This window comes from Silurus meridionalis, chromosome 4 (assembly GCF_014805685.1).
Source record: "Silurus meridionalis isolate SWU-2019-XX chromosome 4, ASM1480568v1, whole genome shotgun sequence".
Taxonomy (NCBI): Eukaryota; Metazoa; Chordata; class Actinopteri; order Siluriformes; family Siluridae; genus Silurus; species Silurus meridionalis.
In genome coordinates, this window is record NC_060887.1 from 22,367,261 (window position 1) to 22,381,564 (window position 14,304).

At 39.8% G+C, this 14,304-nt stretch overlaps 1 protein-coding gene across 5 annotated transcripts in view; it reads right to left on the reverse strand.

Moving 5' to 3' along the window:
• Nucleotides 1-1,669: 1,669 nt before the first annotated feature.
• Nucleotides 1,670-14,304, reverse strand: part of ascc3 (activating signal cointegrator 1 complex subunit 3) — a 159,938-nt gene continuing 147,303 nt past the window's right edge. For all 5 annotated transcript variants that reach the window (XM_046847275.1, XM_046847273.1, XM_046847272.1 and 2 more), the window contains exons 37-42: nucleotides 9,580-9,804; nucleotides 6,854-7,005; nucleotides 5,489-5,639; nucleotides 3,380-3,586; nucleotides 2,656-2,831; nucleotides 1,670-2,578 (exon numbers count right to left, since the gene is read on the reverse strand). In XM_046847275.1, coding sequence (XP_046703231.1) covers nucleotides 2,431-2,578; nucleotides 2,656-2,831; nucleotides 3,380-3,586; nucleotides 5,489-5,639; nucleotides 6,854-7,005; nucleotides 9,580-9,804 — 1,059 coding nt within the window. In that variant the 3' untranslated portion in view covers nucleotides 1,670-2,430. The remainder of the gene's footprint in view (nucleotides 2,579-2,655; nucleotides 2,832-3,379; nucleotides 3,587-5,488; nucleotides 5,640-6,853; nucleotides 7,006-9,579; nucleotides 9,805-14,304) is intronic.

Sequence of the window (14,304 nt, forward strand, 5' to 3'; positions counted from 1 at the left end):
TTACTTAATGAACCGTTAAAAAACTGAGATACGTTATTTCTGTTTTATTAAATTACACAATTTAATTAAAAATTATATATATATATATATATATATATATATATATATATATATATATATATATATATATATAATTAAATTCTCTCTCTCTCTGTCTCTCTCTCTCTCTCTCTCTCTCTCTATATATATATATATATATATATATATATATATATATTTTTTTATAATTTATTATATTATATTATTTTGAGAAAAAGACTATAAAACATTATACAATTATACATTATAATCTTGGTCATAATATATACTTTTAATAATTGGAGTGTATTATAGTTTGAATTAAATGCCCCCCAAAAATGAAAACTATATATTATTTCTTGCTAAATGCTTCTAAAAGAATAAGAGTTAGATAAAGGAGTATTTAATTTGTGCATTCTCCTCATGTCATCAATAGGCGTATTTGAGGAGGCAGCTCCGAAGCAGTGATTATGTGAATAAATTGGAGCTTCCTCTCCTCCTCACCCCGCGCTCTTTGTGCTGTTTCGATACGGATGGCTCCTTTAATAGGAAATCACCTGCAGGGAGCGCGCGGACTAAATGAGGGCGGAAGCGCGCTGAGCACGAAGCGCACCGCGCCGCTCTCACCTTTTCCTAAAGCCCGAATTTACCGCTAATTAAACGGCGCCGGCGGAGAAAGAGAACAGGCGAAACTAGTCCAAAATATGAAGGTGTTCACAAGAGATGCGAAACATATCACCGTAGAGAGAGAGAGAGAGAGAGAGAGAGAAATGTTGGTGATAGTTTTCAAGCGCGTTTTTGGACTTAAATGCTTTAATTACCGGCAGCGAGACAGTTGCATCTGCATTCATTACCGCCAGACACCAAAACACACAATCCAAAGGCGTAACATTTTAATTTCAAATAAACATAAAACACAGCTCACTTACACACACCTGGAAAGATTTAGCGCATTAATTCCAATTACAGTTCCCAAAAAATGTCCTTCATTACATTAGGCATGTCTCTTTATTATTTCCTGTTTATTGTTATTATTATGCTTAACGATGAAATGCAACAGATTAATCAACATATTCAGGTGCACGTGTGACCCGAACGCGCACACGCACGCACGCGCGCGCGCACACGCCATGGTGCTGCTCTGAGAAACTGGTCAGCGTGGCGCACTAACCACACAGCAGCACATAGGACCTGAACAGAATGGCTGCATTACACACACACACACACACACACACACACACACACAAAGTTTCAAGTTTCTACTCCCAATGTTATTTATTTTATTTTATTACAAATAAATAATTGTGGTATGATACTGTATTATTAAAACAAAGCAGCACTGAACAAGATATTTAAATTGTGTGTGTGAAATGTGATAAAATAGAAATGATATAAAGAAAAAAAAATAAAAGTTCAAGCCTGTTGCAAAACGGAGCAGGAGAAGAACAGGGACGTTTTTAATTGTGTATAATAAACACGTTCTGTCCACTTAACGTCAACATTCCAACAAACCCATGCACAAATAACAAAAAATTGTCAATGCATGGGGGGAAGAGAGGAAAAGTAAGAAAGTAAAACCATATGAACATCTGCTCGGTGTGTTATTTTGAAATGCAACAGAGAATAAGTCAAAAGAAGACCATTAAACACATTCATCTGCAATCACATCCTTTTATTTCTCCTGAAGGCAAACAATGTATTCAAGGGGCAGACATCATCCAAAAAAAAAAAAAAAAAAAAAAAAAAGTAAAGAATGTAGAGTGTATGAGTTTGGGTTGGTGGCTGAGTTGTGAAGCAACAAAACACGAAACAAACACATGCAAGTTCTTAAACCCAATGTTTTTTGTAATAAATGATTTTGTTCCAGGAATTACTGTAAATTGGCCTAAATGTAAAAAAATTGGCACCTGTATGTCCCTGAGGCTTTTCAATGCAGTGTGTTGAAGACAGGTGGGGGGTGAGAGGGTGAAAGAGAAAAAGAAAGAGTGTGAGAGAGAGAGAGAGAGAGAGAGAGAGAGAGAGAGAGAGAGAATTTCAGAAACCAGATGGGACAGTCTTCCCAGAGGAGCATGTTGCACACACCTGCACAGAATTCCTAACCTCCTGCACAAGCAAGTTCCTTCCAGTGTCGGAGCTTCACACATCACATGTACAATTGTGGCTCACACGCACCGATTAATTAATCAAGCATCCTAATTCCATCATGTGCTCCAATGTTTAACATTATTATTATTAGATCTAATTACTTATACATGTCTCTTTCAAAGCCACTTTGATCACCATGTCCTCATTGTGCTGATCTCTCTTCAGGAGCAAACTGTCCTGTCTTCAGCTGTACCACCATCACCCGCACAGAGACCAGAGACACGGACACAGGCGTGTGTGTGTGTGTCTCTGTGTAGTGGAAAAAGGTCACTTTAAGTTCATGTCGCTCATTCTGTCAGTGACCTCTGTGGTAACCTGGGCGGAGATGTTGGCAGGAATCACATTCAGGTGGATGTCATACTGCTGATCCAAGCCCAGGTAACTGTCGCTCATCAGGTAGAGTGTGTAGATACACCTGCGGCACACAGAGGAACATTATACTAACATGCTTTCGGATCCGACAACCACTGAGGATATGCGAGTTTCACTTACTTCCCGGTCTGTTCAGGGGTGTAGAAGGCCACTGATGTCACGCTCCGGTTGCGGACGTATCCCAGTCGTTTGATGGCCAGAAGCTCCTTCTTGTCTACCTCACCCAGCACCAGGAACCAGCCCTCGTCTTTGGGCTTGGGGAACCGTGGAGCCTGCGCCTTGCTGTCCTGCTTCCTCTGTGAGCAGTCGCAAAACTCAGTCAGGCAAACAGCTTCAGAGAGTCATTCAATAATTAAACAGCCAAACAGCAATCCAATCAGGGTTTACACTTATTTCAGGAAATCATTTCCCTAAATCTTTCCTAACAGATAGAGTGGCATCCATGAACGAATTCCACACTGATAAAAGAGCCTCATATCACTATTTGTTATGAATATGATAAGCATATTATAAGGAGTTCAATAGATGCTTAAACTGAGTATTAATGACCATAATATCGGCACATTGCCATATTTATATATATTTATTTACACAATAAATGAAGCTTAACAGCTAAATCTTTTCTGACTTTCATCCATTTTCTCATTTTCAGGTGTTTTCTATCACTACAAATCTAACCTATAAATATCCAGGTCCTTCAGCATGTGTGGGAACCGTGCAAGTGTAAAACATGTGATAAAGGTTGAAATGCTTTGTCTGTGTGTGTGTGTGTGTGTGTGTGTGTGTGTGTGTGTGTGTGTGTGTGTGTGTGTGTGTGTGTGTGTGTATGTGTGTATATTCTCACTCTTTGCCGGCCCGCATTGAGACGCTGCAGCGACACTTGGAGCACATATTCCTGGTCAGCGTGCACGGACAGAAAGCTGCTCTTCTCCCTGATGTTGGTGACACTGGCGGACAGAGCACGCTCAGCCTGTTCCTCAGAGCCTTCCCAGCAGCCCTTCACACTCAAACTGACCTCCAGCACAGGCAAGTGACTTAGAAAAGACCACACCTGATGAAGAGGAATCAGAAAAAAGAGGTCGTTGAGGACGAGGAAGTTTACACTACGGAGCTCTTAAATGCTCAAATCGGATTGGCCAGAAGGTGCTGATCAGGGTTCTATAAAATCCTGCAGACTTAAAAAAAAAAAAAAAAAGATTTACATTGTCATTAATAAATAACAGCTGTAAAATGTGTAATTGTTGATATGGTGAATCAACCAATTTTCTCTAAGGACGTTTTTAAACATTCATTAAAGAACTCTTGGGATTCGGTGCTTTGTAAATGGCCAATAAGAATATTTTAGCTACAAGGAAAATCTCCAGAAAAGTGTATATATTTTCCAGACTCTCAGTCACATTACAAGTAATTTTCTTTCTTTCTTTTATTTTTAGAAAAGAGTGAAAAAAGTGACGTCAGTGAAAGAAATTATAGCTGCAATATCTCATGCAGTACATTAACGCAATCAATAAAGACTATTAGATCGCAACCCAGCAACTCTGTACTTCTGTGGGAAATATTATTATTTTCACTGCCTCACTTTTACATACCCTTCAAAAATTTTGTCTTCATCTTTTTTTTTTTTTTTTTTTTTGTATTACTTTCTTTTCCTAGTTTTTCACATTTTTGTAACACCGGCCCACCTTGAGAAATTCCTTGTACATGCAACCTATGATACTTGGCACTAAAGATGATTCTGATTCTATTACGTGAAGAATAACAGGATGTTACTTAAGACCGAAAGCAACTATAAATGTATAAAAACAAATACAATTATGTTAACTGAAAGCATTGGAAGACTGCTGTGGCATAAGAGGAGTAAAGCACTATGCAATATGTAATGAGAAAATAATCCACTTTAGGCGAGCACCAGAAACTCTACTATGTGACTGTCTTTTTTTACACCACTAATAATGATGTGTGGATTATTATTTTTATATATATATATATATATATATATATATATATATATATATATATATATATATATATATATAAATAAAAGCATGCCCCCTTATGTTTTACTCTTTAGTGAGTTTTTCCAGAATCGGAATGAAGGCCGACAGTGACACATGAACTAGTTAACAGTGGAAAAAGGAAGGATAAAAGCAAAAATAAAAAGAGAGACAACCTCTAATTCATATCCATGTGCATGATAATGAGTGCACGCCAAACAAAATTTCAGAATATATCACATCCTTGTCAGCTAGGCTGTACTTACGCTAGCACCAACACGAGGACGGAGCGGTATAATAAAATATTAAGAACATGTGCAGTGCGTGCACGTGTGAGTGACAGACTGATAGAGAATGACAGAGCTCGGCTGCTGCAGCTCGGTGAGTATTAGAGCCATGAAAGGGGGGAAAACAGCACAGATTCACCCTGCCAAAGCTATTTATGCGAGGATTACATTTCCTCAGCGAATGAGACGAGAACGCGGCGGCGCATGTGCTTATTTAATTAGCAGGGCCGAGGCTGCTAGGGGGTGTGTTGTGGAAGGTGGGGGGTGGCTGGAATACTGATGGGGAATGGGCGATGGGCTCGCCGCTCTGCCCGGACGCTCTCATTACCGTCACAATTAGCACTTAGATTGGAGCGCTAAACCCTCTCATTTGGGAGGTAATTGGGGATCCTGGTGCTACCTGAGACCACCGTGACCGTCTGCTGCTTTCTGCAAATCACATGTTTGTGTGTGTGTATGTGTGTGTGCGCACACGGTGATGTGTGCGCAAGGCACAATCATCTAAGACTACGCTGCATTCATTCAATTATTCTCAGCATTACAAGAGGCACACTTTGTCAAAATCCTACAATCTCTTAAGACACTGTCCTTCATTTTACTGGCGATAAAATCATCGCAGTGCTGCACTTTTCTAAACGTCTACATACTTCTGTTCTGTAATGCGTGTGTTACCTGAGCGCTCTGTTGGGACTCAAGCTCGTCCTTCACCATTGCTCTAAAGATCTCCTCTCTTCCATCACAGGCAGCTATGAGCTCAGGAAGCCCTTCGATTGGGCCTTGATAACCTTTGCTTCCACCCTTCCCACCTTTGGAGCTCCATTTCCTGTTGTAAACAGCGAGGAGGAAAAAAAAAAAAAAAACAGTTAAAAAGGCAGCTATGTAACCACCTTCATGCCCATTACGATGGTTGAGCTGAACTCTCCCTGCTGTCTCGCCATGGTGGGACATTCAGCCTTTCCTGATCCTCTTCTTACCATTTTTATTGTCTTTCAACCAAATTACACTTCACGACGGGATGTAACCACGCTGAAATGAATTATGTGGGCGAAAGAAAATCCGGTGCCAACCACAGCTTTGCGCGTGTGACAGAGTAAAGGTGCACCGGGGCCGTGTTGGAGGCCGTCCAGCGGACGGTGCCGGCAGATAAGCAATGCTAATGGTGTTTGCAGAGTTTGAACAGAGGTGGTTGATGGATTAGGCATGACACCATGTGACTGAGCTATAATCAAAGCACCACAGGTGAGAGGCACCCCTCTCAGGACACTGCTGACTGTGTCCGCTTCTCTCAGACATGAGCAGGATGCAGACAACACTGTGAGGAATGCTAAATTCCCACATTCAGGAATTATTAATATAGTCAGACAGGAATTTAAGAACCCTTTTTTTTTGGTTTATGAAATAAGCTACCATTTATACAAAATGCAGTTACAGGAAGTATAGTAAAGCAAAACAGTAAGTACTACTACTACTAAGTTACTACATATAAATCATTAACATATTTGGCTGTGATATTTTCAAAAGAATGTATAAACTGGTTTAAAATATATAATTAAATGAAGAGAATGAACATAAAGACTGTCCTGTTCTCATGATCTGTCTCAGCACTCTTACTCACAATATGCTGAATAGTGCATAACAATATAACTATATTATATATATATATATATATATATATATATATATATATATATATATATATATATATAAACAATATTTTCAGCACAATTGGTACTGTTTTATACTGTACATAGTAGTAGAAGATAATAGCTATAATAGAATAGATAATAGCTGTTATGTTATGAGTTATAACCGGCACAATCCAGTGTGACTCGGAAGAGGGTGTTCTATTTTGAGGTTCCTGTCAGGGTTTCTTCTGCATCGTCTCAGGGAGTTTTCCTTCCCCGTAGCCTAAACTTAGGACCTAAACCTAAACCTATATCTGGATTTGTATGAAGCTGCTTTGTGTTAAACACATGACAGGCATGTTTGGAATCAGGGCATTGAGAATGTCTGAACTTAGAGCCGTAGTCTACACACCTGAAGAGGTAGAGGTTCTGCTGGTCTATATGAGGCAGGGTAAGCAGAGAGGAGTCATGAAGCCATCTAGCCTGAACAATCATCTGCACTAGATTGCAGATACTCAGAGCAGACACCAGCCAGCCTTCGTTCGCCACAACGTCCAACATCGCCTGAGGAAACGAAAAGAAAAAAACCCCAAAAAACTGTCAGGCATCACACTCGGTGGTTACAGCACAATTAAGATAGCTATAAAGTAACTCGGACATTTAAACATGCACGTATTTATTTTTTATATTAAATTCATGTAAATATCTCTTAAGCATATACATGTTTAATTCACACTGTTAAAAATGTAGAAACTCTTTATGGAACTGCTAAAAACCAAGTCTTTCTCCTCCAAGTCTGCTGCTCTTCTCTTCAACGTAAGGTTAAAGTTTGCTGAGCTCAGCTGCGCTAACAAACTTAATTAATCAAAAAGTCATTTCCTCGGTAACTATGACTAAAAAGCACCTTGAGTGCAGCGGCAAGCCTAGCGAGTTAATCAAAATGCTAATGCGGTACGAATTAAAGTTGTGATTAACATTTCATAGTAGCTGCTTGAGCAAACTGAGGACAGCAACAGAGCTGATGTCAGCTGAGCCCCTGTGAAGGAGGGATGGAGAAAGGCTGAGGGAGTGGGATCGTGAAAACAAATGGGCGAGGAAAGATGATCACACGAGAACCGCGTCTCGTTTAACCCGTCTACTAAAATTGCTCTCCGATGCCGCTGGAGAAAACGGCAAGAAATCTGTAGCCTTTCCCGCGCTCGGAGCACGAGCACAGCTATAAAGGACCTCATTAGCACAGAGATGACAGGAATTATTTATCTAACCATCAGAGATATTCTCAAAGCCAGCCCTAATCCAAGACCGTGTGAGTGTGATTATGTGTCTGTGGGTCGGGCGGAGAAATAAGGAAGACGAGTCGAAAGAAAAATCTATATCAACAGACGCCCTTCCACAATAATGCTCAAAGTCGAGATATATATCGATGAGTTATTCTTTAATACGTCTGATGTGAAAGGATCATGTAAATACTTTACAGTTTGCACTGAGCAGCTCGTGAATACCAACGTCTCTCTGATGAATCACGATAATCTCAACAAATGGAGTGGATACGAATCAAGACTTTGAATTAAGGCTTGCTGATATGAAGTTGGCCGAACAGCCTAGTGGACTCTGCTGATTAATCCTCAGACAGCACTCTATAGTTAGCTCAGCTGTTTGCTAGGAAAGGCTAGCTTTGGATACATGCTGAGAAGACAGCCAGCTGCTGGCAGAGGAGCTACAACCTGGCACAGCAGGAACCTGAAAAAGTAACCACATGGACAAGCATGGCCAATCACTCCCACACACGTGTGCACACACACACACACACACACACACACAGGCTGTAGAGAATCAAGCACATCCACAGGCATGGACAATGGCTTACAGATCCACAGACAGATCCATTCCCAAAGCCAGGCGGCCAGCGTGAACAATCAGCACAGCGCTCATCCTCAGAGCAGGCATGGCCAATCGCAAACAGATCCACAGGCATGCCATCAGGCATGAACAATCAACGACAGGTTATCTAAGCCAGCTTCGGGTGCTTTTATGATGCAGCCAGAAACCCAACAACCATGTGGCAATAAATCATCTCCACACCTCTGTCATTACGCTCCTGGCTCACTGTAGCGTTCAAAGAGCTTGTTTGCTGCATGTCTGATGTTCCAAGATTTTATTGGGGTTTTTGCATGATGGAAACATAAGCGAGTCTTTCATGGCATGAAGGTAAAGAAAAATGTCAAAAGCCCATCGAATGACAACAGACTCATCTAGTGTGAGGATACCTTCATGTGCAAGAGCAAAAAAGAACGTCACTTTCTGTTCGGTGACGTTCGCGTTTCGCGGCAGAAGGAAACGAGCAGCACTGTTGTTTTTAATGCGTTTGATCTGTGGAGGGACGTTAAACGCTCTGCTGTCTCTAAGGTGCTGTAAGTGTCCGTGCTCACACTGTATTTATAGGCCTCCGGACCCAGGCATACTAACAACGTCATGAACCAGTCACATGAATAACTGCCGCCTTAACAACAAACTTGAACACACACAAAGTAATCACAGGAAAATATTATATTTATATATTTCTCTGATATCATCCTAAATAAAATCAAGCCTTTAGTGTTGGAGGACTATTTGAACCTCGCAAGACACAATAGGATTTTGTCTGTGCAGGGAAGAATGAGTTGAGTGGGATATGAACAAAATGTTTTGAAACGTATGCTTCATGGATTGGACTGTATATACAGCCGACTTTGCAGTGATTGTTGAGTGCAGTTCACACAATGTTGTGTAACAGGGCAAAGCCTGAAGTCTGCATTAAACTGAGCCTTAGGTCAGTTCTCAGTTGTCACATTGGAAGGGATGAATTTCCTTTTTTTGTTTCCATAAGGAACATCCGAGAGGTCTTCACTGACACATGGAAATGTGCTCAGCTGTACCATGCACAGGCCTTAGCATTGATTTTATGATGTATGAAGACAAGCAAATCGCTTTGATGGCAATGAAAGCCCCCCAGATGATGGAAAGGGAGGCAGTGGTAAAATGTATAGGGTTTGGATGGCCTCCACTCTAATGCAGTGTACGCCAAGAGAACATGAAGGCCTAGCAACAATGGAAAGCAGATCTGATGCACATAGATCAACAACACACACATGCACTTACCTGACAGATGCGGATGGCGTTGTCCAGAACGGTTTTGGTGTCCGTGCCATAATCGCTGCAGGGCAGCTGAGCACGGCTGAAGTGGGCCTGCAACAGCAGGTTGGTTTTGGTGTGAGCGCTGTCGTATGAGTGCGGGTTGACCGGCAGAGGAAGCCGCTGGGCTAGCTCGCTGTTCAGCTGATCTTCGTTATGGCGCACTGGCAGTTCAGCATATTCCTCTGCATCCTGAACACAATGCAGAGAGGTCTGAGGTTATTTAGAAACTCTTAGTGAAAATTTCCTCATCTGTCATTAAAAAGACTTCGTGTATGGGGGACATCTTAAAAAGATATGATCGCTACCATTTTGGTAAAAATAGATGACTGTGTTGGTGGGAAGAGTAGCATCAACTGTATTCATTCCCTCTGCATTTACCATGTAAGTGCTGCCAATGCTTTTATATCAAACCCTAAAAGCAAGATTTTCCACTTACATTTTCTACATAGATACCTTTGGGTTAAAAATGCTGTACAGAAAGATCTTTGGTAATAATAATAATAAAAAAAAAAAACTATAAAAGCTATAAAAAAAAGTTAAATCATGATGAATAAATATATAAAGCAAAAAATATATATCATTTTTATGCAAAACAGTACAATTTAATTCTTGCTACACCTAAGGCAGAGAAGAGTAAGAGTTTTGCTAAGGGCCCATGTGAGAGTTTGATGGTCCTTGAACTCACAAACTGCTGATCTACTTACAAACTACTAGACTTGAACTTAGAAACTGCTGATCATTTACTGACTGAATCCCAGTGAGCAACCGCATGCTCCAAATCCACCAATAAATAAAAAACTTTTAAACTATTATGTTGGACAAATGTTTGCTGTCTAATTTTAGTACAATTCTTTTGTGAATTTTTTATTCTGCAGCGTCTGTCCGACACCTTTCATCTATAAATACTATACATATGGTAAACACATATTACACACTTAACCTGAATTATTGCCCAAAAGCATGACTAAGAATGACAGTAGCAGCAGTATGACTACTATGACTGTATAACTGCATACTAATAGTTTAGTTTTTAATTATCACATTAAAGTACAGTTCCAAAAACCGCCAGCGATAGACAAAAAATACGCGATTAAACGGACGCCACTAACATTTACTTCATTTTATAATTAATAAAAATAGAATATATTCATTATTTCAACATACTCTACAACTCTTTTTTATCACTTTTTCACACAAAAGTATTGTTAATGAAATATACACAGTCCGACGCTCGAATGGAGTGATACGTAAATGTCGTCTCACTCAAGAAAGAAAGTAATTCTAACGTTCTGGTGGCTGTTATATGACACGTGTTGGTCCCATTTAAACTTTTTCCATTAGTTTCAAATATCAAGTGCAAAATTAAATACGGACTTTGATATGATAAAAGTTCTATCTACTGTTCAATCTGAATCCAAGTAGAAACATAAAGAATACTTGAAAGGTCTGACATCAAACATATGTTGATTGGTTGAATTCTTTTTGGATCGTTTTTTTTTTTTTTTTGCAAACCAGGTTGTAACTCGGCATGGGTACGGTGTTCCTCATGACTGCAGTAAAGCATATATGCAAAGGCACAGGATCTTGTGTAAGACTATTCTTGTCCGCGTTTTCAACATACACTTGCAAGATGAGGCAGTGAGCATATTAGTCACATCTCTGTGCTTTCCCCCACTTCTATCCATCAGTTCTACAGCACTTCGCTTAAACACCTCTGAGCCAGAAAAGTGAGAAATACCGGGAAATAAACTCACAGAACAAAAGAGCATATCAGTCAGTGTATGATTTATTATTTCTGAGTTCACCGAGTCAGCACACAGGCCTACAGAGGATAAAAGACGGCAGCTGATCTGTAAACAGAAGCGCTGACGCCAAACTCTCGTACGCTATTCTCCATCTCAGCTGACATTTACACACGCAGAACGCGGGCACGGCGCTTTAGAGAAGCTGACTGAGTGCTTTTGATTCTTTACCAAAGTGCAGATTCTTTTGACATCCCCAACAGAACGAGTGCTCGTCTGACTAGTCTTTTGGAGACGACATTTTGAGTGCATCATTCAACTCTACAAGCGTTCAATGATATTTAGAGGAGTAAAACATACGATTTAATAGCAGGAAGTGAGAAAAGGGGAGGGAGAAAGAGAGAACAAAATAGAGAATGGGTAGAGAAAGCACTCGACTGGGTGCCTCATTATGACCACGCCACAGTAATTAGAGGCCATTGAAGGGAAAGGGGGTTTTTGTGTCCCTGACAGGGGGAGTGATTTGAGGGTATTGAACCTCAGGCTGGGGAGGAGTAGGGGGTTGGCAGGGGTCCAGTCCGCCTCATGTCATGCTTTTGTTAGCCAATCTGTGGGGACTTAAACACTGAGACATGTTAAAGGATAATAAAGCAGTGTGCACATTAATAGGAAGATTGGGACCTCTGTGTGTAACCCAGCCCACAATTAGCACTGCAACATGTGCACTCCCACTGTCACTGGAGAACATGCACACAGTAACTGCCATAAACAGTGTCTTACTGCTCATGGCACTGCAACAGCTACTGTACCAGCTCATTAACACCAACCTCACACACTGCACTTAATGCTGCTAATCGGCTTTAATCAACTCTCGTGAGTTCAGCAGTGAGTAAAACAGTTGTGAAAATATTATTTATATCGTCAAAAAACTCACAAAAATTTACATACATTCACTGTAAATACTTATGTGAAAGCAGTAGTGTGCAAACTCATTCTGTTCGTTCTATTAAGAAATGATTTATAAATAGACGTTACATCCAAAGATCAAGAAATCAGTTTATGGACAGTGAATAGAATTGGAAAATCAGTCTATTTTTGAGTTGAATTATATTCGAGATTATTACTCAGTGCACGGTTCTTTGATAGTGTTTAAAATTGTTAAATAAATACGATATGTAATTTAAAAACAAAGCGAAATACAACACACACCACAGTTGTTACATTTTATCAGTATAATCAAGTGATATGAGCTGTAAGAGCGCATTAAAATGCATGAATATAAAATAATAAAAATGGGTAGTGTGTGAATTTCTAGTTTTAAGTCATTTCTTAAAACACAATTTTTTTTGTCAAGAAAAATAACAGCTATTGACTGACAGAACCAGAAATACAGTAGGATTACACTAGAACAAATTTTCTAAAACTATTCCTAGACTCAAGTACAATAATATTATCAATAATAATAATAATAATAATAATAATAATAATAATAATAATAAAATCACACTCCAAAACTGAATTAAATTCACATTAGCCAAGTTGTGTTGATAAAACAAAGTCTGTAAGACCGGGCTTCAGTCAGTTCTGGGGTTCTGCAAGGCATCGCCATGTGGTCGGTTATTTTTTCTTTTTAGAACAGTTACAATAGTGAAAAGTTCAGGAATAAAAGCTATAATAAATAGACCAAAGATAATTCTGCAATTATAATAGTTCATGGTTTAAAAAAAGCAAAGACCTGCATTGAGGAGTTAATTAAAATGTTTTTCAAAAGACCACTAAGTTAGACTAGGAAGAAATCACATTACAAAGGCACCACCATATGAACTTATAGCTTCAGAGACAACAGAGACTCCATAATTAGTTGACAAAAAAAAGACCCTAAAACAGGTCTCTAGGCACTGCGTTTAACATCTTGCTTTGTATCTGGCTTCCAGTTTTATTGCTATTTAATGTGTAACTGCTCTCCGGTTTATTCTGATTCTTCTTTGATGCCTTGTGCAGATGCTGTAAAAAATCTAATTAACCTTATGGGACCAATAATTCAGAATTTATTATGTAAGAGGCTACCATGACCCCCCACAACTCTTTAATATTCAGGTAATCGATGTAAAAACTGCCATAAAATAAAAGCAACAGAATGGTGTAATTTGTTAAAAAGCTTCGGCAGCTTGCCTGCCTGCTGTCTGCATTCACTTGCAACAGGACTCTGACTACACAGCGTGTGTGAGTGTGAGCGTGGGTGCAAGAAAGGAAACAGATGTGATGTCACTGGTCACCAGTGAAGTGTAAAAAAGCTTTATGTCCCAATTATGTCGGCTATCGGTAGAAAGGAGAAGGTCGGAGTTGGCGAGCCCCGAGAGAACAGAGGATACGAAATCGGCCCTCTAATAGAGCGAAAGTAAAGAGGCGCTAATTGTTCCACTACCCTGGAGAGCTGCAACTGTGTCTGTGTGTCTGTTAGCTGTGCTTAAAATCCTCAATGTTGCTGTGTTGGGAAGTTTTTGGCTGACAGACTGAGACTGGGACTGGGACAGTGCAGTACAATTGTACAGTAATTTGTTCTATGATGAGTGTATGCTGTTGCACATAGAGCACTGCGACAGTCTTAAGCACCAAGTTAATCAGTTTGCTTTGTCTTAAATTAAGATATTAAGTAATAGACCACTTTCTCAGAAAAAACATCAATCGCTATAGACAACAGTGTCTTCATTAGGACTTGCAGCATGCAAGATGATTGTTCATTTTTTTATTTTCTATTAAACATACAGCGGTTTGCCATCTTAGGCTACGTTCACATCATAGCCCTCTTTGTGCAATCGTTATTTGTCTTTTTTTTTGCTCGAACACGGTCTGGTTCAGATATAAGTGATTTATATGTGGTTTTAATTTGAATGCACCTGTGCCCCAAAGCTCCCTGCATGAGCACATCGATTTGGTGTGCAATTGT